This window comes from Ovis canadensis, chromosome X, assembly GCF_042477335.2.
Source record: "Ovis canadensis isolate MfBH-ARS-UI-01 breed Bighorn chromosome X, ARS-UI_OviCan_v2, whole genome shotgun sequence".
NCBI lineage: Eukaryota > Metazoa > Chordata > Mammalia > Artiodactyla > Bovidae > Ovis > Ovis canadensis.
In genome coordinates, this window is record NC_091727.1 from 139792065 (window position 1) to 139818426 (window position 26362).

The 26362-nt window shown below is 37.2% G+C and overlaps 1 protein-coding gene across 5 annotated transcripts in view; it reads right to left on the reverse strand.

Moving 5' to 3' along the window:
- The window catches only part of DIAPH2 (diaphanous related formin 2), a 968993-nt gene that overhangs the window by 184781 nt on the left and 757850 nt on the right, over positions 1-26362 (reverse strand). For all 5 annotated transcript variants that reach the window (XM_070291115.1, XM_070291113.1, XM_070291114.1 and 2 more), the window contains one exon: positions 25648-25783. In XM_070291115.1, the coding sequence (XP_070147216.1) occupies positions 25648-25783 (136 nt within the window). The remainder of the gene's footprint in view (positions 1-25647; positions 25784-26362) is intronic.

Sequence of the window (26362 nt, forward strand, 5' to 3'; positions counted from 1 at the left end):
AAAACGACAGAATGATCTCTGTTCGTCTCCAAGGCAAACCATTCAATATCACAGTAATCCAAGTCTATGGCCCAACCAGTAACACTGAAGAAGCTGAAGTTGAACGGTTTTATGAAGACCTACAAGACCTTTTAGAACTAACACCCCCAAAAGATGTCCTTTTCATTATAGGGAACTGGAATGCAAAAGTAGGAAGTCAAGAAACACCTGGAATAACAGGCAAATTTGGCCTTGGAATGTGGAATGAAGCAGGGCAAAGACTAAAAGAGTTTTGCCAAGAAAATGCACTGGTCATAGCAAACATCCTCTTCCAACAACACAAGAGAAGACTCTACACATGGACATCACCAGACGGTCAACACCGAAATCAGATTGATTATATTCTATGCAGCCAAAGATGGAGAAGCTCTATACAGTCAACAATGGAACACTACTCATCAATAAAAGAAACAAAACAATGCCATTTGCAGCAATATGGATGGACCTAGAAAATATCATACTAAAGTGAAGTAAGTCAGAAAGAAAAAAACAAAAACACTGTATGATATCACTTATATGTGACATCTAAAATATGACACGAATGAACTCTACCACAAAACGGAGACAAACAGACACCGAGAACAGACTTATAGTTGCCAAGGGGGAGAGGAATGGTGGAGGGATAGATTGGGAGTTTGGGATTAGCAGATGCAAACTATTGCATATATAATGGATAAACAACAAGATCTTATGGTATAGCACAGGGAAATATATTCAATATCTTGTGATGAACTATAATGGAAAAATATGAATATATATATATACACACATGTATAATGAGTCACTTGGCTGTCACAAGGGCTTCCCTTGTGGCTCAGCTGATAAAGAATCTGCCTGCAATGCGGGAGACCTGGGTTTGATCACTGGGTTGGGAAGATCCCCTGGGGAAGGGAAAGGCTACCGACTCCAGTATTCTGGCCTGGAGAATTCCATGGACTGTATAGCCATGGGGTCACAAAGAGTCAGACACGACTGAGTGACTTTCACTTTTCACTTGCTGTACAGCAGAAATTTACTCAACATTGTAAGTCAACTATACTTCAGTAAGTTAAAAAAAAAGATACATGGATCCATGTATATAAGTATGGCTGGGTTGCTCTGCTGTGCACCTGAAGCTATCACAACATTGTTAATTGGCTATACTCCAATATAAAATAAAAAGTTTAAATAATAATAAAAAAAGATACAACCTTGACTGTAATCCTCCAGCCACAACAATAGCCCTAGTCATCCATTAATGTCATTACTTCAGTATTTTGATGTTCATTCTCAACTACCATGTGAGCCTACTCTTAGTATTTGTTTTTATTTCCTCTTCTACCATTTTCAAACTACTTCTCCATTTTTGGGTCTTTGAGTCCAAACTCCTCAAGAAAAAGAGGCAAATTGATAAAACCAGGATAGACCAGCCATTGGGAAAGAGTGTTCATGACAAGCTATTTCTTATGAAATAGACAAAGCTACAGATAACTATCCTTGGGCCAAGAATCAATCTCTGGCCCATTTTGAAAGTAGGGGATGATTGCATGACACAAAGCATGGTCAGCATTAAGAAGCTGCTGATTACCACTTGCCTCAGAAAAGGAGCTAAAGGTATGTACTTCTGATATGCATTATCATAACTCAATAGCGTAATTTACATGGATGTTTCAAAATGGGAAAGGGAAGGATTTACCTTTAAGCCTTGATCTAAATCCCTTAATAATTCCTTTTTTTTTTTTTTAAGTTGCTTCAGTCGTGTCTGACCCTGTGCGACCCCATAGATGGCAGCCCACCAGGCTCCCCTGTTCCTGGGATTCTCAAGGCAAGAACACTGGAGTGGGTTGCCATTTCCTTCTTCAACCATGAAAGTGAAAAGTGAAAGTGAAGTCGCTTAGTCGCGTCTGACTCTTAGCGACCCCATGGACTGCAGCCTACCAGGATCCTCCGTCCATGGGATTTTCCAGGCAAGAGTACTGGAGTGGGGTGCCATCACCTTCTCCAAATAATTCCTTAAGAGGAATTCAATAATCTGCTCCAGAAGAGAGCCACTATGACTCTGAGCATGCCTGGATTCTGTCTCAATCAACTAGAATGGATTTATACTTCTAGCAGTCTCACTTCTGTCTCCTGATGGAATTGAAACAAGTTGCTGAAAAATAATTATTTAGAAAGCAGAACTGTCACACGATAGTTTGTGGTCTTTCATGGACTTCAGGAAGTGATCTCAGTTTCAAAGCTTCTAGTTCTCTTCTGTGATGGAGACAACTTAATTTACAACCTCACTATTTACTTGCATTCCCATTTCAAGGACAAACCATCAGCGACTCCCAAACAATATTATTTATAAAATTTCCTGTCATCTCAGACTTCATGTGTTTCAGATGGATGGAATTACCCAAAGATTTCCCCATCTAATCATAGCCCTAATGACTACTTACCTCAATTTTCTCTCTCTCTCTCTTTTAATTATTCCCCAGGCTTAGAACCTTTGAACAATCTTTAGTATTTTTTTTTTATTCATCTCCAAAGTCAAATAGTGACTAACCTATAGCACATTGTCACTGGCAATACAGAGTCTCCTCCTCAAGTCTAACACATATTCCTTAACCTGGATAATCTACATGAATTAGCTTGCGGAATTTTGTTTCCAGTCTCTCCTACAACTACACTATAACTTTAATCACATTATCCTCTTTTCTAAGATTCAAGGCTTATCTGTTCCAATCCACACTCCAATGATCTCACTAATTATTTCCAGATTTTTCTTTGGCTCCTCCAATCACACCAGCTAAGCTACCTCTCCTTATCATTTTCTACAGATCCTAAGGTCTTCCCTCATTTTTCTAAATTAAGAAATAAAGGATTAATGTCAATGTTAAAGAAAAAAGCAAATAACAACAAAAGACAGATACTTTATACTTTTGAGTTTAAATGGATATAACTTTTAGAAAGATTATTAAATGAATATATTTTAGCTCACCAGATCTATTCAAGGGGTCAAAGTTCTAGAGTGAGTGCTTTGGAAACATAAAGGGCCTAAATTCAGGTAATTTAGGCAATTTATACAAAACACACATTAACAATATCCTGCTCTATTAAATAATTAAACTTTAGATAGACTTTAATTATATGCTTTACTAAATAAAAGGAAGTTGGTCTCCAATAGAAAAAAAATGTTAATTTCAAAATAAATAAATAAGTAACTCCCTAAGGCAGATAGTCCTAGTAAATTTAACATACTGCTACTACCATTTAATTGAATTCAACTATTAAATTAAAAAAGAAGACATATGCAAAATAATAAGGCAATTGTATATTAGGTGGTATTGCCTTTTAGTGTTTCAGTCAAGGGAACAATGATTAACCTCTTCATTACTTTATAATGTTCATCAGGGAAAAAATAGCACTTCAAAGTTCAAATTTTCTATAATTGAAACCCACAGAGCTCCTAAGAATACAGGCTAATAAAGCATAGGGTGCTTCATTAGAGGAAGTCTATAATTACAGATTACTGAGTAAATAATATGGATATCATTGAATTACATGGGAGTCAATCAGTTAGTAGAAAATGGCATAAAATTACAAAATTAGGAACCAATACCTCAGAGATATAATTATGTCAATTTCTGAACATTATGTAGTTCTTTTAAAATAAAACCATAGATGATAATTATGCTTAAATAACCCACTGAAAGCTGGCAAAATCAGAGAAAACACTGGCATTTAAAGATTATCATTCCTTGGAGCTTAAAGTCATGACTGCTTTATTTTGATGTGTCTATTTGACCTCTGCATTTCTTTGATTTTCACTTTTACATAAAAAAAAAACTTCCATGGCTTATATCATATACTATTTTATGAAGTAATTGTATCACTGTCTAGCTACTGTTGTGTAACTACTGTTTGTGAATACTGATATATTTTTATTAAAATGGATAGAGCTGGGTTCAGAGACAGACTTTCAAATATGCACGTAATTTCTTACTTGGGATTAAGTAGAAAAGATTTACAACTTCAAATTTGTTTCAACCATGTCTCTTCTTAGGATAGCAGGCTCCAAAGAGGAAAGCAGGGAGGACTTAGACACAGTATGCTTCACTCATAGCCCCAGTACATTTCTTATTTAGCTTTTAATTCATTCTTTCAAGCTATCAACATGTGACCACTAGGCACTTACTCAGGGGATAGCACTCTACAAAACAGGGAATCATAAGGCATTCTTCTAGGAAACATTGCCACAAATAGATCAATTATATATTTCTTCTACTATGTAGTCTTATTTGAAAATTGAGAGCATTTTTGGTTAATAAAGAGCCTTGCTTATCAAACTGAATACCAATGAAACACTTTAAAAATCGCTACTTGTTTAAAATATATCTGAAGAATAGAAGGAAAAATACTGCAGATTTTTGGCTCTTAGAAAGATAATTTAATACAACACTCTAATTTTTACATTATAATTTGGGCATGGCTCAGGTGTTTGCATAAGCCAAGATTCTACCATTTAGAAAAGCAAGTTATTTTTGTATAGTCTGTGTACTGATCAGTTACCTCAGATAAATACATTATGAAGGGAGAAACTGCTGATTTCAAGAAAGATATTAAAAAGATTGTTTATTTTCCTTGTCTACTAAACAGTAATAATTTTTAATATTGCTAATCATTTTCCTTCTTTTGGATAAGTTTAAAAAAAGAAATTAATACCAAATATGTGTTTTTCTTCAAAAGCGGGGTTAAAAAGTGGTATCTTCCAAAAGGGTAGAGAGTGAGAAAGTCACTAAATACTCCTTGGCAAAGATTTAGGACCAGGCAATATTCTATTCTTTTCATGATTTGCTCACCTAAACTCATCAGTGAAATCTTTGCATACTATCTGATTTCATTCGACTGTTTATTTCCTATTTATAGCCTATATGAAGAGGGGGAAATTGTAGTCCACAAAGAAATGATAAGGACAATTTTTCACTCAGCACTTCCATGGCAGTTGGTGATTTTTAGTATAAGGGAAATTTATCCTCACCCTTTAGAAGGAATGCTCAATCCTGGGTGTTAGAGAACACATGAATTTTCCACTTCAGGAAAAAGGAAGGAAAAAAAGGTTCCATGATTTCTTTAAAGCAATTACCTGCCTTGTGAGGCTTTAAAAATGCCATTATATTTGTTTTACTAACTAAGTGTTCACATTAGCACGGTCTTGAACAAAGAAGTATAATCAAGAGAATCTATTCAGTGCTGAAATCTTATTTCTCTCCAGACTAGAGGAAGCTACTTTAAGGTTCATCCTGAATTGGGGAGTAAAGTGAGGAAAAGGTCACTTCCACCTCAGAGTCAAATCAAGAGAAGACAACATGGGCTGAATGGACTAATCATGCTCATGTAAGAGGTGATTCGGAAATAGGTAGCTAAGGAAACCTTGTCAACATCCAGCTCCATTCAAGAAAGGACAATGTCTCTTAATCTCATTAGAATGACCAGGGCGTATTTATTTAGAGCAATGATAAAGAAGATGACAAATTAACCAACCACACTGCATTTTCTCTGAAGAAATACTCTGCAAACAGAAAGACTGTATCCACTGAGACCAGGGCACTGATTAGGTGACTTCATTAAGGCCTATTTCCCAGGGGGGCCTGGTTTTCCTATTTGAAATCTCTGTTTTGATGCCAAAAAATCTGCTTGAAATTTCTCTTACATGTCAAACTTAACCAGTAAATGATCACAAAGACAGAGTTTGAGTTTCATCTACAACAGATAGTTAAGGAATAGGAGAATATTACCTTTCTGTTTGGGGAATGACATGTTTTTTACTAGATTGAAGCCTGTGAGGTCACCATGTTTACAGCCCCAAAAGTAGTCAAACAGCAACAGTTTCATATGATTCAAACTAATATTTAGGGATATAATAAAGTCATCTGAACTATTACCAGCTTTCTGAAAAAATATTTCAAAACAAAGAGGCAAGACTGTATTATGACAGTCTTGCTATGCTATGCTATAGTCTTGCATTGGCTATGCTAGGACAATGATGATCTGCATCTTAAAATATTTTCAAAAATGCAGAACTTGAAAAGCACAGTCTTTCTAATAGTCCCTATTTTCCATAACTCCAACCTCCACATTCTAACTCTATGTTTTGAGTCATCAATATAAATTCAAGACAAGCCTGTTCTCCACACGTAGCTGGCATGCTCTCTGGGCTATTATTGTTCATGATGACAAGGTCAATTTTTTGTGTTTCTTTCCCTAAAGCTTAGGAATAGTTCTGCAAGATCTCCCAGAACTCTGTCCCTTACTCCTACTCCAGCATAGGGATGCAAGGCAGCTTATCTCGTCATTTTAATGAAACATCTTTGAGGTATGATTTCACTGGGGAGAGATTTAGAAATCAAAGCTTAAGTAGGGCTGTGAAAGTAAGTTATACAGTACTGAGGAAAACACAATCTCGGGAACTCATTTTTTCCCTCAGCAAGCATTAATGAATGTCAAGCCTTTATAGATTAGTTAATATACTTAGAGATAGATAAAGCATGTTTGTTTTGCCAAAACCTTGATACAGCCAGTACCTCACTGAGAACTGAACAAATAAATCCACTTGTTATAGTATTTTTCAGAGAAAAAATCAGCAAATTTTGCAAAAAAGTCAAATTTATTTTTTATATTGTAATCACATGAATTGACTACTTCAATAGTATGTAGAATATCAATATATCTGCTCTATTTGTGCTTTCTTATTAATTGTAATTTTATTTTTGTGAATTAGAATTTACCAGATAGAAAAACCAACCAACCAACCCAGTTCAACCAAACATCTAAGTACATTTTTCATGCTCTTTGTCATTTTAGTGAGTTTCTTGTAAGAGAACACCAGCATGACTCTTATTAATGTCAAAGAATGCATCTTTTCCTTTTGATAAAAGAAGAAAGGACCTTTCACATTCAAAATTTATTTTTTCCTCCTAACATTTCCAATATGACACAAACATATGGTAAATAAAATTATTCTAATAAATATTAGAGCCAGTGGACCAGTGAGGGAAACTCTGAGCATGCTGTGAATATGCTGAATACTAAAGAGCATCTGAAATTAAAAAAAAAGAAAACAACATTGAACTTTTAAGAAAAATTAATAATTTGATATTTTTTTCATGAAAAAAAGAGAGAAACCTACACGACAATAATGATTAATCAGGATATGTCTACATTTCAGAAAGTGAAAGTGAAAGCCACTCAGTCACAGCCAACTCATTGCAACCCCATGAACTGCATTTCACGGAATTTTCTAGGCCAGAATACTGGAGCGGGTAAACTTTCCCTTCTCCAGGGCATCTTCCCAACCCAGGGATCAAACCCAGGTCTCCCACATTGCAGGCAGATTCTTTACCAGGTAAGCCACAAGGGAAGAGATGACAAATGGACAAATGTAATGACAAAGTTAAGAGTTTTACATGGTAGAATATACTAGTTAGAAGAATCTGCTTTCTATTTTCTCCATAAAAATATAATTAAAGTTAGGTTTCAAAATAAGGCACTTTACCCAAATTAAAGGAATAATATCAAATAATTTCAATAAAAACAAAAGAATAGTGATTGCATTCAAGAACAATGGAACTTGTGAAGACTGTAAGTGCATTCCCCTGGAAATCCCTCACTATATAAGGACTATTGGTGCTACTCCCTTTTTCTGGGACATTTAGAAACATGCTGTCTAACCATTTGTCTTACAGAGTTACATATGGGTATACCTTGAGACAGGGAACTGGTCTGGATAATCTAGAGAGCAGCTTCATGTTTTATGAAAACCAAATCACAGAAAACAAAGAATGCATATTTCTCTAAGTGAACTCAGCATCAAGTGCAAACAGACCTAAGGATAATGCTACAGAATGAAATCCTATAAGTCTTATCACATTGTTTATATAGAATGTAGTACAAACTATATGTAGATATGATACCTTAAACCACTGGGGATCAAAAAAAAAGAAATAGAAATCTCTTGAGAAAAATACATGAGAAATTTGAAACTGTTTGCTCAGAGTATGTAAAGTATTCATCAGAGGAAAATGTTCAAACCTACTTTAAGACAGATGAGAACTATTTCTTAATGTATCAGAAGAGAGCCAAAGAAGATTGTTTCTTGACATAAGTTCTCCTGGGAAAAGCTCCCTTTTTTATTTGCTACAGAGATCATACTGAAATTGATGGGAAAGAATAGACATTTTGAAATAAATAAAAGAGGTCACTGGTAGGAAGAGACTTTTTTTTTTAGAAGTGGATTCTTGTTAAAAGATTCTCACTTTTATTCAAGTTAAAATGTTCATTTTGTTCCATGAACAAAGGTATGTGGATTTGACTTCTTTCATTCACTGTACACTTAGGCAAAACACAGGGGCTTTCTGGACATGTGAGGGCATATGACCCATGCAGTCACACAGGGCCTAGGACTCAGAAGGCCTCACACTTGCTTTGAGGCTCTGCTGCTGCCATCTTGTAATTTTTAATATTCTTTGTACAAGAGGCCCACATGCTGGTAAAATAAAATCCATCTGTAACAATAAACTATCTTGATTGCTCATTTTTCATAAATTCCTTATTAATATTTGAAAAAGATCACACTGTCTTCAGAATGATGTAGTACTGTCTACTGCTGATAATTTCTTCATGCTATTTTCTTTAACATTCATAAAATTGTATCAAAGAAGAATTTCCCAGTGGTTAAGTCACTTCTTTTAGAGGGTACACTAACTTTTTCAATCCATTCAATAGTGATTTACTAAGAAAATCATCTCAATGCTCCAGTTATTATTGAAAAAAAAATGTTTGGCTGCTGAAAATAAATTTAAAAGCAGAAAAGACTGAAATAGTAGCTTTGGATTTTCTTTCCTCTAAGTTCATATCCATTAGGGTATATGGAACAAAGATGTCAAGCCAAGACAAATGAAAAACTCACACATGGTTACTTGCTGTCTGAATCCATACATCAGGAGCAAACAAAGGGCCTTAAATTATGTACAAATAAGGATAATGATAGCGAGAGTGTGTTAATCCTCAACTAATAACTTGCTCTTCAGTAGATGTGCTCCTAAAACAGCTATGTAATTCGTTATCTACCTCCTCCCCATGACCAAGAAATTCTATTTGAGCATATCAGGGACATTTCTCCCTAAGAAATTATTTGGTAATTCACTTCATAAATCAAGTACACGCATACACCTATGTACACACACACACACACACACACACACACACAGAATGCAAATAATCATTCCTTAGTAAATCAGTTGTTTGAGTTCACTTTGGAATGTTATAGCTGAAAAAACATGGCAACATCCATCCATCAAAGCCATACTGAACAACACAAAGACTCTGCTGAATTCCCTGTAAACTTCAGTGACAAAGATATCTTCCCATCTTCACTGAAAACTACTTGATTGTGACTGATCCTGTCATTTGGTAGAAGGTTCAAAAATGATAGGAATGTAAAGCTTTGAGGATAAGTCTCTCATTTTCACATGTAAATAATTTAAATAAATAATTTAACTAATTAACAATTTAAAGCACTAGCGAAGCAGAGTTGTATAGTAGAAGGAGCAGTGGATGAGGCCAGCTCTACTCAAGGTCTACGGCCTTGAGCAGTGGGCTGAGGACCACACTTTCAGAACCACTGGCCTAAGAGAATGCCAAGAGCCTGAAGGGCGAGAATCTGAACCCATCCACTGTGGAAGAGTCCCTGAGGCACGGGCCGCAAGTGTTACAAGGTATCAACAGATGCTGGAAGTGTTCTTTTGAAGGAAGAAATTCAAGCTGAAAGATGGTACTGTGTTACCCTGCCAGTTAGCAACAGGAGCATGGTGGGAGGGTTGGGGAGCCAGGAGGATATCAGGAAGTTGTGACCTGAAACGGAGGCCAAAAGGACAAAGATTAAATCAGGAAATAAGGCCAAATAGAGCACACAGCTGGATGAAACATTTTGGCTTGTTGTAAACTAAGGCATGGGAGAAAATGACTTAAAAAGAGTCAGGATACAGGAGGAACACTTTGCTGAGATAGGATTATAGGAAGGAAAACTCATGTGAGATTAAGAAGAAGGCCAAAGGCCCAAGCCTTGGGGTTAGGCTGGGACAAGGTTGGGTCTCTTTTGGCCCAGAAAGTTCCTAAAGAGGTTTGGCCCAAATAGCTTGTCATCTTCACCAAAAAGAAATTCTAAAAGATATACTGCAGGCAGAAAGAGTAATTCCAAATGTATGATCTGAAATACAAAAAGGAATGAAGACCAATATGTGGGTAGTATAAATGAACACTAACTGTTTGATAATTATAATCATCATACTGTATAGCACAGGGAACTATATTCAGTATCTTACAATAGCCTATATGGGAAAATGATCTGAAAAAGAATGGGTAAATAACTGAATCACTTTGCTGTACACCTGAAACTGAAACACATCATTGTATATCAACTAGACTTTAATTAAAAAAAAAAATTAAAGAAAAAGAAAGGCATACAGTATTGATGCCAGAGCCTGGCATTACCCACCTTAGAGCAAAACAGTATGACTTAGAGATGGCTAACTACCATATTTGTGAGATAAGCAATGACCTTCTTATTCTCCTCCCTCTCAAGAAACAAAAAGAACAAAGCAAAAACCTGGCCCCATTTTCCACTGAGAGAATACTTTTTTTTTTTTTTTCTTGAAGACACTACTGTAGGTGGAAATGTTTGTGAGGGAGTATAAACTTCTGATTTGACTTTGGAATGTTAAGTTCCAATCAGTCCTTAATTACTTCTGTCTTTAAAGAGCCACATCCTGTAGAAGAAGCATTGACTGCTGAAGTCCAAAGCACACAATAGCTTTTCATAAGGTTATAATTATCTATGATTATAAAAGGAAGAACATATACATTTCTTTTCTAAAAAAAAAAAGATCGATATATTTTTATTGAAGTATAGGTGATTTACAATATATATTTCTTTATAAAAATGCTTACTTTGTTTTTCTGGGGTCTTAGAGAGGGGACTGGGAGGAGAGGCTGAGAACCATACTGCAAATGCCTCACCACCACCCCTGTTTTCCATCCATGAGGAGAGAGGTACCTCTACAGGGTTTCATTTACTGTCATGGTTGCTCAAGTGAAAAGGGTTAGTTTTCAACATACCTGGGTCACAGGAGCTTACATGAGATTACTGAAAAGTTCAGGCTCTACGTACTGTGGGGGATGGAACACGTGTACTCTTAAAGCTTAATGGAGCCATAGTCCACCTCTCTAGTTCCATTTCCATTCCTCTCAAAATATGATCATCTAGCCCTTCGAACAAAGCTTCATTCACTTTTTGAGATGAAAAGAACAGTATAACAAGCCCTAACAACATAATGGATCCTGGTTATGCCAGAAAGAGCTCTGACTCAGAACCAGTTGCCTCAAACAAGTAAACCGTCTTTTTAAAATGCTGGGGAAGACACAGGGGAGGCAGTTTCATATACCACTCTGAAGTGAAGTAGAACAAGGTCGGTTAAGCACTCTATCCTGAGACACACACCTTTCATTTTCAATTGTTTTCAAATAAAAAGAGAGAAATCCCCTTTTCAAGTTAGATTGTTTAAATGCACCTATAGCTACTCCTGTTTAGAAAAGGCTAGGCAAGCTCTCCCTACTGATGCATTTCAAAAAAGGTTCAATTGGCAAAAGAAAGCAAGTGCAAAGGGTTTTTGATAAAAGAGGACTAGAGGGAACACATTTTCCTTTCACAGAAATACTGTTCTCGAAAATCAGATGAGGTAGCAGTTCAAAACCACAAAAATGTACACATGGGTGAGATAAACAGGGAAATTAGAAAATTTCAAATTCAGACATTCAACTATACAAAATGATTCACTTAAAACATGGGGTGGGGGATAAATTAGGACTTTGAGATTAACAGATACACACTACTATACATAAAATAGATAAACAACAAGGACCTACTGTACAGCACAGGCAACTCTAGTTGATACCTTGCAATAACCTGTAAGGTAAAGAATCTGAAAAATACATACATACACACACACACACACACACACACACACACATATATATATAAATGAATTGCTTTGTTGTACACCTAATACAAAACAAAGTATTATGACTTTCAGATTACAGCACAGCCTAACCCAGCATATGCTAAGAATGTGATTTTTCTACCACAGAGCCATGTGTGTGTATGTGTGTTATTTGCTTAGTCATGTCCAACTCTTTGCGATCCCATGGACTGTGGTCTGCCAGGCTCCTCTGTCCATGGGATTCTCCAGGCAAGAGTACTGGAGTGGGTAGCCTTTCCCTTCTCCAGGGGATCTTCCCGATCCGGGGACAGAATCCAGGTCTCCTGCATTATCAGTGGATCCTTGACTTCCCTGGTGGCTCAGATGGTAAAGCGTCTGCCTACAATGCTGGAGACCTGGGTTCAATCCCTGGGTCAGGAAGATATCCTGGAAAAGGAAATGGCAACCCACTCTAATATTCTTGCCTGGAAAATCCCATGGACAGAGGAGCCTGGCAGTATACAGTCCATGGGGTCACAAACTTTTACCATCTAAGCCACCAGGGAAGCCACACAGAGCCATTCAGGTCTGTAAAGAACTCCTAGGAACCTGTCCTACCCTCAGCAGGGCTGTGCCTGCAGCTCCCTAGACCTACAGGCATACATTCTGTTTAGCGACGCTTTACGTAATTCCTAGGCAGCTCTGTCTAGGGCTCACCAGATAGAAAAGACTAAATCAAAGTCAGGGCCTCTGAAATACCTCCTCTAATAAAGAGATAATTTTTTTTTATATAATGTACATTTAGAGTAGATTCTAATACTGGTTAAATTAGAAAAAAAGATTATGGTATCCACACTTAATTGCACATTTAAAGGATAATTATTTTTTGCTTTCCAAATGAATCATATCATCATCTTCTAAGCTATTATGAAATAGTATATCAAATCCATTGTTGAATTAGATGACAACTAGGTATTCTAAGTTTAGGTTATAATGTTTTTCTAATACCATTATAACAAAGGTATAACGGATTTCTTAAACTAAGATTTTTTTTTTTCCCACTAAGGGCAATGGCAACACACTCCAGTACTCTAGCCTGGAAAATCCCATGGACGGAGGAGCCTGGTAGGCTGCAGTCCATGGGGTTTCTAAGAGTCAGACACGACTGAACGTCTTCACTTTCACTTTTTGCTTTCATGCATGGAGAAGGAGGTGGCAACCCACTCCAATGTTTTTGCCTGGAGAGTTCCGGGGCCGGGGGAGCCTAGTGAGCTGCCATTGATGGGGTTGCACAGTCAGACACGACTGAAGCAACTTAGCAGCAGCAGCAGCAACTAATCAAGATATCTTATACATTATAGATTGTTCATGTGTGAAGGGAGTGACTGAGAAATGACTAGACATAAAGAAGCAAAACAGAAGTTTTCATTTGTTAAAAATATGTGAAAATTAAATATACATGTTATACGCTACATATAGTCCTGTGTGAGTGGAGACACACACATACATACATATGCAGCAAGAGCTGTCATTTCTTACAGAAGAGACACGTACAGAGTGAGAAAGGCTGACAGTTAGTAACCCCTTAAGTAGGTTAATGGTGTTGAGTTAACAGACAACAATACTATGATTAGAGTGTCTCACTCTGCTCAACACACTACGGGCATTCAATAAGCACTTGTAGAATTAAATTAAAAATCACTAAAAGGTTTCCATGCATAATAATCCTTTTGCACATTAACAATAGATTTTTACCTGATTCTGAAGCAGCCTAGGGGCTCAGGGAGTCAATGTGGGTGGAACTGAGTTGGGTGCAGGGCAGTTTGTTGGTTTCATGAGCTGTTAGGTATAATTACCAATGTGAATCTAAATGCATTTGACCGAGAATAGGGTCCAATTAACTGCAATGTCAGTACATAACAGCTGTTATTCATTTGATACTTTTTTTGTAATAATCAGAATATTGAAATATGGAACTGAAGCATGTTTCTAATAAGTGATTAGGCCATCTTCAAGGTATTTTGGTCATTTCCTATGTAGTCAGCCACCTGCTCCAACATTTTCATGGTTTTCTGGCTAGTGAAGTTACATAAGGCATACATGGCAACAAGCACATACTGTGAGGAAAGCCAAATTTGTAACTGCTGGCATTACTCATATTCTACATAAGAATGATGAAATCTTATTAAATACTCAACACACTAAAGAGTTCTTACAGTTTTTGCAAACTGGAGTTTCTGCATTTGGAATGTAAGAACTCTTAATGAGATCTAAAGTATATTACCTATCTTATTTCACATATTTATTTTTGTCTCCTATTTAAAAGAATATTTTTAGTTGATGTAGAAATTTGTTTTATTGCTAAGGCAGACAGAATGAGAGTTTAGCACTTATTTCTAGTGAACTGAGGCCAGAAATGCAATTATTCTAGCATGAGGTCAGAAAAAAATTACTAGTGATAAGTGGCTCAAAGAGACTACAGGAAAAAATAACTAGAACCTTTGATTAATCTAGAGTGTATTCTGGAATTAGAATAGATGAAGCCCACTCTCCAACACTCATTTGCAGGGATCCCTTATGCTCTGAATAATGGCCCAGAGAAAATAACAAAGTCCTAATGATTTATCAGGGCTTCCCTTGTGCTCAGCTGGTAAAGAATCCACCTGCAATGCAGGAGACCTGGGTTCGATCCCTGGGTTGGGAAGATCCTCTGGAGAAGGGAAAGGCTACCCACTCCAGTATTCTGGCCCGGAGAATTCCATGGACTATATAGTCCATGGGGTTGCAAAGAGTCGGACACGACTAAGCGACTTTCACTTTCACTTCAATGATTTATCAATGATCTATACATTGTGGGCTGACTGCATGTACAAAACTATATTTAAGCGCTATGTTGCACATTTTCACCTGTGTAAAATCTGAGGCCAAAAATCCTGGGGGTTGAGGGAAGGTATTTGGGTGGGCCGTCAACTAATAAAGTTCAGAAAGATTACAGATGATAAAGACTGGGGCCCAAATGGCTTTCTATAAAATTATAAGATCAGATTAATCAGAATATCTCTTCCTCTGGGCATGCTAGTCAACTAAGATTTTTATTGTTGTGATTATTTCTATTCATAGTTTTTCATTGTATGCTCACTGAAATAATTATTCTTATTAAGGGATAACAACATTTAACACTTATTAAATGGTAACCATGTATCAAGCAAGTGCTGAGAGACTTGCACATATTGTCTCATTTCATTCTTAAGAAAATCCTAGGAGGAGGATGGCATTTTTTTCCTGTTTTATAGGCAAGGAAGCTTCCCTGGTGGCTCAAAGGGTAAAGAACCCACCTGCAATGCAGGAGACCTGGGTTTCATCCCTGGTTTGGGAAGACTGCCTGTAGGAGGGCATGGCAACCCACTCCAGTATTTTTGCATGGAGAATCCGCGTGGACAGAGGAGTGTAGCGGGCTTACAGTCAATGGGGTCACAAAAAGTAGGACACGACTGAGCAACTAAACACGGCACAAGCTGAGGATCAGAGGGGTTAGGTGAATTGCTCAAAGTTATACTGTTTAGAGGGGGAGTCAGGATTTGAACTCAGGTTTCTCTGGCTGTGAAGGAAAGGAGACAACTCTGTAATTGCAGGCTAAACAACTGAAAGGTCTAACTGAGATGACTGGTCATTGGGGTGGGGGGTCACAGAGTCATCTGATTGAGTGTGATGTATCATTTGACGGTTGTTATTGTGGGAGCTGCTCTTGTACCTCAAAGCCTTAACCCAGTGCTTGAATTTAGAAATTTGAGAACTGTTTATTGAATGAATGGCAGCAGTATGTCATGATGTTGCCTAAACTGGACCTAAAGATATTTCACTAAAATAATAATAAAATCCCAAATGTACACTACTAAATACCTTGGGTCGTTAAAGCTCTAAGGCCCTGGGCAAAACTTCACTGGCTAATTTTATTTGTGGAATTCCCCCCCACCCCACAACACACACACACACACTCACATACCACATATTTCCATTGAGAAAAATAAACCTAGATAGCAAAGAGAGAAAGTTTTTATTGTGAATAAATGGATTTCTGGAAATGTTTGCTGATATAGGGAGCAAGGCAATTTAAGTAAATGGAATATCAACCAGATATTCTTTTTTTTCTTCATTGTGTAATCACTAGGTTGTGTCCAACCCTTTGTGACCCAGTGGACTGTAGCCCATCAGACTCCTCTGTCTACGGCATTTCTCTGGCAAGAATACTGGAGTGGGTTGCCATTTCCTCCTCCAGGGGATCTTCCCAACCCAGGGATCGAACCTGCGTCTCCCACACTGGCAGGCATTGGCAGGCAGATCCTTTGTTGCTGAGCCACCAGGGAAGCCTTGTTTCTTCATGAACAGGGCTTATTGTTAGGTCACTGTTTTGCTTTGCATTAGCATCTATGAGTTGCTCATTATCACTTGTAAAATATGATAGAATGTGGCACCTAGTTTGTCTCAGAAATTCATATTATCAGGGGTGCTTCAATACTGTGCTATGCTTTGTTGCTCAGTCATGTCTGACTCTGTGACCCCATAGACTGTAGCCCGCCAGGCTCCTCTGTCTGTGGGGATTCTCCAGGCAAGAATACTGGAATGGGTTGCTACGCCCACCTTCAGGGGATCTTTCCCAACCCAGAGATCGAATCCAGGTCTCCCACACTGCAGGCAGATTCTTTACCATCTGAGTCATCAGGGAAGCCCAAGCTTTAATACTGCTTGGGATTAATTCTGTTATTTACAGATATTCTAATCTTTACTATTGGTTACTATAATTTAATGCCTAGGGTATGACATTTGGAAACATAATTTTGATCCATCCAGGTTAAAATAATGTGAAATGAATTAATTAACTTATACAATCATTTTAAAACTCAGAAAACTAAAATTGCTATCCACCACTAATGACAGAGCTTAAATGTTTAGGTTTATTGATTAAAATTTGCTTATTCACTATCAGAAGACTGATTTATCATCAAATCTGACTCAGGTAGCTGTCCTTATAATCATACTAGAAGTAAACAGGTAATTCTAATTTCCATATAATCTTATATGAGGAGAAGCAAAACTGTTCCTGATTAAATAATATTTGCATAAGAATCACACTTGGAGTTTCCAATTTCAAAACACCCTTTTTGAAATGCATTTTTTTTATTGCTTCCTGTTAGTCCTTGCAATTAATTTGCTGAGTTCCAGAAACATGAAACGAAAGAGATTTATTCACAAATATTACAAATATTTGATAAGCTTTCTTACTTTACTTACAAAATTAATTATTTTTCATGATCCCTAAATTAATTATCATCTATATTAATACAATCAAAGGTTGGAGAATGTAGATTATGCCAAGTACTTTGCATAGTTTACATACTATTACACACATTTTAGAGTACATTTATTGATTTAGCATATGTTTGGCTGCATTTAAATTAGCTTTCTCAATTTTACATTTAAATAAATGATGTATTACTGTGCATGCTTTAATTAAAATTATTTGTGGAATGGCACAATAAATGTTGGTTGGATTAATGAAATAACCTAAGATGTCAAAACACATCAATATATAGTTATATATTGATGAAACTTTGCTGTTCTTAAAAAGTCTATACAATATTGTAAAGTATTTAGCCTCCAATTAAAATAAATAAATTTATATTAAAAAAAAAAGTCTAGGCCATCCATTTGCAATCCATTGCTTCCAACACCAAATGCCTTTTTTCCCTCCATCTCTTTTATGAAAATTTTCCTTCATGTATCACCTTCTATAACTGCCACAGGTTGCAACTCCTTTGAAAGGAACATCAGAAATGAGCTAACTCCTTTTTTTCTTCACCTTTGACTGTTTTCTTCCATCTATATCCACCTTGTGTTCAACTCTTCTTTCTTGTATTCTGGCTCACTACCTGGGTAATCTCTGAACAAATTCCTATAATCACCTTGACTCTCCTACCTCACATCACAACCCATCATCTGACTTGCAAGACTCCTCACAAGTCTTTCCAGCAGTCTTCCTATTTGTCCAAGAGTTTCCAATTTCAAACTCTCCTCTGTCAATGATGAAAACGAGGACAATGAGAACCTGAGAAAATATTTACTGAACACTGAACTGTTCATCAGAGACCAATGACATCAACATGTAATTGATAGACTAGAGTATTAGCGACATCAGTCTCTGTGGATTACCTCATTTGACCCTCACAATAACAAAGAATGTTCTATTACTCTTTCTTATAGAGGAGGATATTAAGGCACAGAGAGATGAAAGCCCTTGTCAGAGATTATATGGGTACTCAGTTGTAGATCTAAGGCCTAAACTTAGGACCCATCCTTGTCATCATTTGATGTACTTCCCTGTGGGCCACTGAACAGTTCCTCCATGAGGCCTTCCACCTGCCATGCTGACATGTGCCAATGATGGCATTAGTCCCATTTACTTGAGTAGTTTCACCCCTGGTTAGCCAAATATTACCCATCCTTCAGCATCTAGTTCAGTTGATACATTCAGAGACCAGAGATGTTAGTGAACTATGTGAAAAAATAGTTCAACTATTTTTTCAGCTTCTTGTGAAACCTTACATCATTTTACCAGATCTCACTGATCTCTCCTTTAAGATAGTCTGAAGTAATCTCTATTATATATCAGTACACTGTTTGCTGGTTCAGCTTTATCACATCTGAAGAGCAGCAGAATATTTTGCCTCAAAATATGCCACTATTTCAAGCTGAAGGTAACTGAGAAGAAGCAGATGCCAGAAAAACTCTCAGCCCTGTAGCTATCTGCCTAAAACCAGGACATAAATTTGTGAAGGTGTCCCTCTATTACTCTTTACCAGGAATAAAGAGAAGTTATTCATCAGAGACTGTTCTAGATAGACTGTTATCCTTTCGGAAACAGCACCAGGGGAACCTACGTAACAGTTTACCCACTAGCTCTCATCTTCCATTAGTTTCTTCATATATTTACGTTCCCACAATTTGCCACACTAGAAACTCAAAGTGCTTTGCCTTTGTCTCATCTAAAAACTTCTAAAAATGTATTATTCTTTTGCTAAGATGATATATAAGCCTAAGTTCTAACCACCCTTTTGAGTTACTCATCACTGAATGCTCTTAGGTATATGCATGAAGCATGTATTAATAAATCCAATCATTTTTCTCCTGTTAATCTGCCTTTTGTCCATGTAATTTATAGGGCCCCAGTCAATGAACAGTTTTTTCTCCCCTACACATCTCTGACAAAACTATAAACCAAAAAGGATGGGGACTATGTCTTGAACTTTTTTCTGAATTCTTCAATGAGCACAAAATGACTCATTATCAGCAGCAGCAAGAATTGTCTAGGCTCTGTGTTATGTACTACACTTATATCTCATTAAATCTTCACAAAAACAATAGGAGGCAAATGCCATTATCCTCTATTATGAATGAGGTAACTGAGGCATGAAGAGATGAAGGAAGAGAATAAGGTCATAAAGCGAGTAGGTGGCAGAGCTAGGACTGATCTCCACTTTTGTAATGCAGAGATTTTAGTAACTTTTTAGTCATGTCACTTAATGTTTACAAATGATGGTCTCTTTAATACATACCCATGTCTTTTTTCTCTTTTACAATAAAAAAAAATAAAAAAAATACTATTTCTTATCATGGCCTTTGCCTTTGGATCTCTAATTCTTTCAAAATGGAGCCTTGAAACATGGCTTTTTTTTTTTTTTTTGAGACATGGCATTTTTTAAATGGATTTAACTGCAAAGATGTAATTCTCTGGCTGCTTGGTTTCCGTGATATCTTTACTTAATATTGAGCTTGGTTGATCACATCTAAATTATAGAAATAATCTTTTGTGGTTGCTTTATCCCATTATTCCTCTGGATAATTAGATTCTAAAATATTTCCTCATGATGAATGTATATAATTTTGCATGCTAGATAAATACGTCTCATTGTTGTTACTCATTAGTTATATGGGATCACAGGAGATTTTTTAAATGGGATGGGCTGACAATTTTGCAAAGTTCATATGAAATAGAAACTTTACAGAAAAAGTATCTGTGTTTTAAAAGTCATTTGCAATTTTCAAATGACTTTGTTTACCCAAGGACTCTTTACTTGACTACCTTTGTACAGGTAAGATTTCTTCATTCCAAATGTATCTATCTCCAGTCACATGTGCATGAACTATCTCTACAGCTTACATTATACGCAGCTCACAATGGTAATCCAATGTTCTTTATCAGTTCTTGCAGTGGAAGATGGATAACACTGTTATAACTGGACACATTTACAAGTTCTTTGAGTCACTTTCAGATGGCACTTCATTCTCATGTCTTCCATGGATTCACCTTTTATGTAGCTCCATCATGCCTCCTCCCAGACTCAAAGAATGTCTGAAACTGACTTCCACCTAGTCAACAGTAGTATCTTTTACAAGATACTAAGAAACTCACTTACACTGAATGCCGTTTTGATACCTAGTTACCAAACTCTGTTCTTATTCTTTCTTTTCTTCATCATTGATATTCTAAAGATTATATAATTTCAATGGAAGGATCTCTTTTAAAACATATTTGTAAGTACTAACACGCATATACTCTAATTGTCAAATAATATTTACAATAAACAATAATAAGATGTGAGAGTTGGACCATAAAGAAGGCTGAGCACCAAAGCACTGATGCTTTCAAACTGGAGAAGACTCTTGAAAGTCTCCTGGACAGCAAGGAGATCAAACCAGTCAATCCTAAAGGAAATCAATCTTGAATATTCATTGGAAGAACTGATACTGAAGTTGAAGCTCCAATACTTTGGCTGCCTGATACGAAGAGCCGACTTATTAGAAAAGACCCTGATTCTGGGAAAGATTGAGGGCAGAAGGAGGTGACAGACGATGAGATGGTTGGATGGCATCACCGACTCAATGGACATGAGTTTGAGCAAACTCTGGGAGATGGTGAAGGACAGGGAAGCCTGGCGTGCCGCAGTCCACAGGATCACAAAGATTCGGGTACGACTTAGCTATTGAACAATGAAGGACATTTGCTACATATGGGCCACCAATCAAGAACCTAATGGTGAGGTCAAACTGGAGTTAAGTTGGACCTCTAACCCAACATGCCTGGTTTCCCTTCACCATGTGAAGGGACAGATGTGTACACATGGAGAATGCCATGTGAAGACTTAAGTTATGCTGCCACAAGCCAAGGAACTAACAGAAACAAAGAGCGAAGCCTGCAATGGATGGATCCTTCCCTAGTGTCCAGAAAGAGCAGCACCCTGCCTATACCTTCATTTCAGATTTCTGTCCTCCAGAACTGGGAGACAATAAACCTCGTTCTAAGCCATCCAGTTTGTGGTATTTTCTTATAGAAGGCCTAGGAAAGTAATAAGCTTGCATGCCTGTGTGTGTGCTCAGTCGTGTGCAACTCTTTGCAACCCCATGGACTTAGCCTGCCAGGCTCCTCCGTCCATGGGATTCTCCAGGCAAGAATACTGGAGTGGGTTGAAATTTCTCCCTGCAGGGGCTCTTCCCAGCCCAGGGATCAAACTCATGTCTCCTGCAGCTCCTGCATTGGCAGACGGATTCTTTACTACTGAGCCACCTGGGAAGCCTAGGTAACTAATATATCCTAACTTTAATAATCAAAAACCAATGATTCTCAAGTCTGTCTTTCTCATCCAAACCTTTCCTGAGTTTCATATGCACATACACAATAGCTTTGTAGATATTTCCCATCTTTACAATGTTTCTTAAAATGACACGAGATTCAAAATGTCACCTATCATGTAATCCTCCTGATGAAGTCTGCTCTATTTGTGAACTGTTTTTTCTTTATCTATTAAATTGATTTATTTATTAAAGAAGGTACCACTTTCTTCAATGCCCCCTTCCCTTAATTCTCTCATCTAAAATTTTCAGGGTCAGTCAATTCTACATTTTAACAACCCTCTGGTGATGGTTAATTTTATGTGTCAGCTTGGCTGAGCCATGGTATCCACGTATTAGTTCAGACTAATGAGGGTGTTTTTGGATGAGATAAATATTTAAGTCAATGGATTTTTGAGTAAATCAGATCGCCCTTTGTAATGCAGGTGGGCCTCATCCAATCAACTGAAGTTCTGAATAGATCAAAAAACTGATCGCCCCTGAGCAAGAGGGAACTCTACCAGCAGATTGCCTTTGGACTTGAACTACAACATGGCCTCTTCCCTGGCTCTCCAGGGTGTCATCCTACTCTGCCGACTTTGGACATGCCAGCTTCTATAATCACATGAGCCAATTCCTTAAAATAAATCTGTCTGTACAAATCCACAACCTACAGAATAGAACACACTTCTTACTAGAAACTTCTGTAACGGCACTACCACTGCATTAATTCAGGCCACCATCATCTCTTGTCAAAACTGCGATAACCTCTTAACTTCTGTTGTCTCATGCTGTTCCCTTTTCAGTCCATTCTCTATGCTTTTGTCAAAATGATCTTTCTGAGAAACCTATGAAAGCACATTAACTTTCTATTTAGAAACATTCATAGATTTACCATAGCTCTCAGTGTAAGACCCTTAGCATAACCAAGAGAATGCACAACTGTCCCCTACCTCCTGCAGCCTCTTCTCTCAGTACTTCTCCATGCACGTAAGGGAGCTAATACTCAGTGCTATTCTACTGATTCTGTCACTTAAGGGAGAACTTCCTGCAAATACCCACTGCCATGCTGTGCCCTAGTCCTTTCCCTAATTAAGTGATTGTCAGTTAGGACCTGTTCTTTTCATCCTGATTATGAAACTTGCTTGCTAAATTAGGTTGATACTATCTTATTTTTACCTTGGCAGTTTACTTTTTTGTTTTTATTATTTTTAAAATGTCCTGGTGGCTCAGACATTAAAGAATCTCCCTGCAATGCAGGAGACATAGTTTTGATCCCTGGATTTTGAAGATCCCTTGGAGAAGGGAATGGCTACCCAGTCTAGTATTCTTGTCTGGAGAATCCCATGGACAAAGAAGCCTGTCAGGCTACAGTCCATGGGGTGGCAAAGAGTTGGACACCACTGACCAACTAACACTTTCCCCTTTCACCTCACAGTGATGTACAATATTGTGTTAGTTACAATTGTGTGTTAGTACAGTGCAGTGATTCACTTATATGTGTGTGTGCCAGTGTGTACACATACACACACAGGCACACACACACAGACACACACATATATATATGGCAAAAGATATATCCCACCCAATTCAAATAGACAGAAAATAACTAGGCTTGGGGAAATGTCCTCATGACCTTTGCCGGGCGGGACTGCTCCTGTTGGCTCCCGGCAGGGAAAGACCTCATCTTTAACACAGATTGTATGGAGTGGGCATGAATCAGCAAAGAAACAGAGTGAAAGACACCTCAATCTCCACACCTTGAAATGTGTGTGTCTGTGAGTGTATGTGTGTGCTTGTGTTTGGGAAACCCAAATGTTGCACTGAGATTCTGCCTCACTCAAAATTAGCGATGTTGGCATATCTGTGCATTGACTTGCAAGAGCTGTTATGCTCCATTTTCCTCTGAGTAAATCAGCCATTTATTGAGAATATAAATATATATATATATATGTATATTCTTTTTCACATTCATTGCCATTATGGTATAATCCAGGATACTGAATATAGTTCCCTGCGCCATAAGTGGGACCTCGCTGTTTATCCATTCTGTATACTTTTTTCTTTTAAAATTATGCTTATTTCCTGGGCAAAAAAATAAACTGTAGTCACTTTCTAAAAATTTGCATGTATTTTAAAGGTATAAAGAAAATGGTAGCAACATCACTTTTGAAGATTTGCCAAATATCACTTTAGAAGATTTATGGCAGAGTAACTTATAATGGGGCTTCCCTGGTGGCTCAGATGGTAAAGAATCTGCCTGCAATGAAGGAGACTGGGGTTCGATCCCTGGGTCGGGAAGACCCCCGGAGAAGGGAATGGCAACCCACTCCAGTATTCTTGCCTGGAGAATCCCATGAACAGAGGAGCCTGGTGGAATACAGCCTGTGGGATCGCAGAGAGGGACGCGACTGAGTGACCAACACTTTCACTTTCGCTCGGTCGTGTCCGACTCTTTGCGACCCCATGGACTGTAACCTACCAGGCTCCTCTGTCCACGGGATTTTCCAGGCAATAGCACTGGAGTGGATTGCCATTTCCTTCTTCAGCAGATCTTCCCGACCCAGGGATCGAACCGGGTCTCCTGCATTGTAGACAGACGCTTTACTGTCTGAGCCACCAGGAAAGTCCTCAATTATAATAAATACTTATAATTAAAAATGTATAACAATAATTAATAATTAACTTTGGCCACAGACTGCCTAGGATCAGATCTTGGTTCTACCTCTTCCTCTCTATGTCAACTTGGACAACTCCCTTAACTTCTCTGTGCCTCAGTTTCCTAATCTTAAAGTGAGATAGTAATACTCTTCTATTAGGGTTTTGTGAGGATTAAATATATTCAAATACATAAAATTCCTAGAACAGTTCCTGATACGCAGTAAGTACTGTATGTCTGCTGTTGTTGCTGTTGTTATTCCTATTATTATTTGACAATGGCATTTATAAGTGCAAAGATGCTATTACCAGACTATTTAGACTCTAATCTTGCTGCTAATACTTTCTATTTGTGTGACCTTGGCAAATACTTAATTTCCATGAGCTTCAGTTTCCTTGTCTGTAAAATGAGATAATAATAGCATCTGTCTCATAGAGATGTTATGAAGATTAATGTACTTAGAATATGTGAAAGCCTTAGAACAGTGCTTGGCACATGGTAAACATTATACAGTGCTTGCAATTCTGAATATCATATATTTAGAAACAGGTGGTTCATATTAATCATATTATCTTGCATCCTGTTCAGATTTTGTTTTTAAATTTTCTAACCCTCAGTGGCAAAGGCTATGCTTTTTCATTATTCAGTTGCAGGTACCTGATGTTGACCACTTTCTTTCCTTACCCTCTCTTCTTTAAAAAGAAAACAAAACCAAAGCAAAAAAAAAATTACCTTTTCTATGCAGTCATTCTTGCTAACCAAGAAAACAACTTATTTCATACTATGTGGATATACCAGTATTTTGTTCGTAGGCTCACAACTGGACAAGGTGTTTTCTCCCTATTTTTTTTTTCAGCTTTTAATAGTGCTGTCAATATCCATTAAGACGTGAAACGTTCAAGATCCCATGGGAGGGTGTTAGTCGTTACTGTACTATCAATAGGCACGTGCCAATAAAATAAAATTAAAACCATAAGGCTCATCATTCCAGACCAGTGTTTCTCTTTTCATCTCACTCATTCAGAACATATATAATTTGATTAAAGATATGAAAAGAAAAAGAGTATTGCAATAACATATTACCTTGCATTGGCTATCAAAAATCTTGTGTTCAGTGTAGGATGACAAGAAATAAAGATAATAATGAGAGATGTTTGATAAAGTTAACTAATAATATGGTAAATTTTCTACCCAGACCATAATTATTCAGTTTATAATTTAAAGTTAATTAAGTGCAATTATTTTACACTTCAGATGTCTTTTTTTTTTTTAAATGGAAGCACTTCATACCTTTGTTTATATCAATGAGTTGTTTCTTTTTCTTCTGGCGTTCCAACTTTTCTTGTTCAGCTTTCTCTTTTGCAAGCTTTGCCCTCCTAGTCTTCTCTTCCAGTTCTTTTCTTTTGTTGTTTTCTTTCACTGCTTCCTGTACATATAAACAAAGTTAAACATTCTTACATTGCCTATATATTAGAGGAGTTGTGTACTTTAAAAATTCTATATACACATGTGTAGATGTTCAGAGATGGAACAGTGTTATAGCAGCTTTTAGGTATATGTGCATGTACTTTTGAGAGGATGAAATAAGCCTAAGATATTTCTTCTTGAAAAAAAAAAAAAAACGTATACTCAGGATTAAATTGCTGTTGCCTGGGGAGCTAGAAAATTAGAAACATGAATATTTACAGATTTACCAATAAACATTCTGTCTCTGTTGTTGAAATATGAAATAGTTTTGATACACAAGAAAAAGTTTAATAGGGAAATATGTTTAGCAGGTATTCCACCACTTTTTTTTACACTTTCTCCTTTCCTGAAAAATGTTTTTTAAAACCAACTGATAAGATTTTTGTGAAGAAAAATGAAATACATTTATAAAGTACTTAGAACACTTAGTCTACGACAATGATGGTGGTGGGCGTGGTAGTGGTCATCATTACATCTAATGGTGCAGGACATGAAGCAATCAGCCATACTGTCACAGGAAAGACAAACCTGCAAGTTT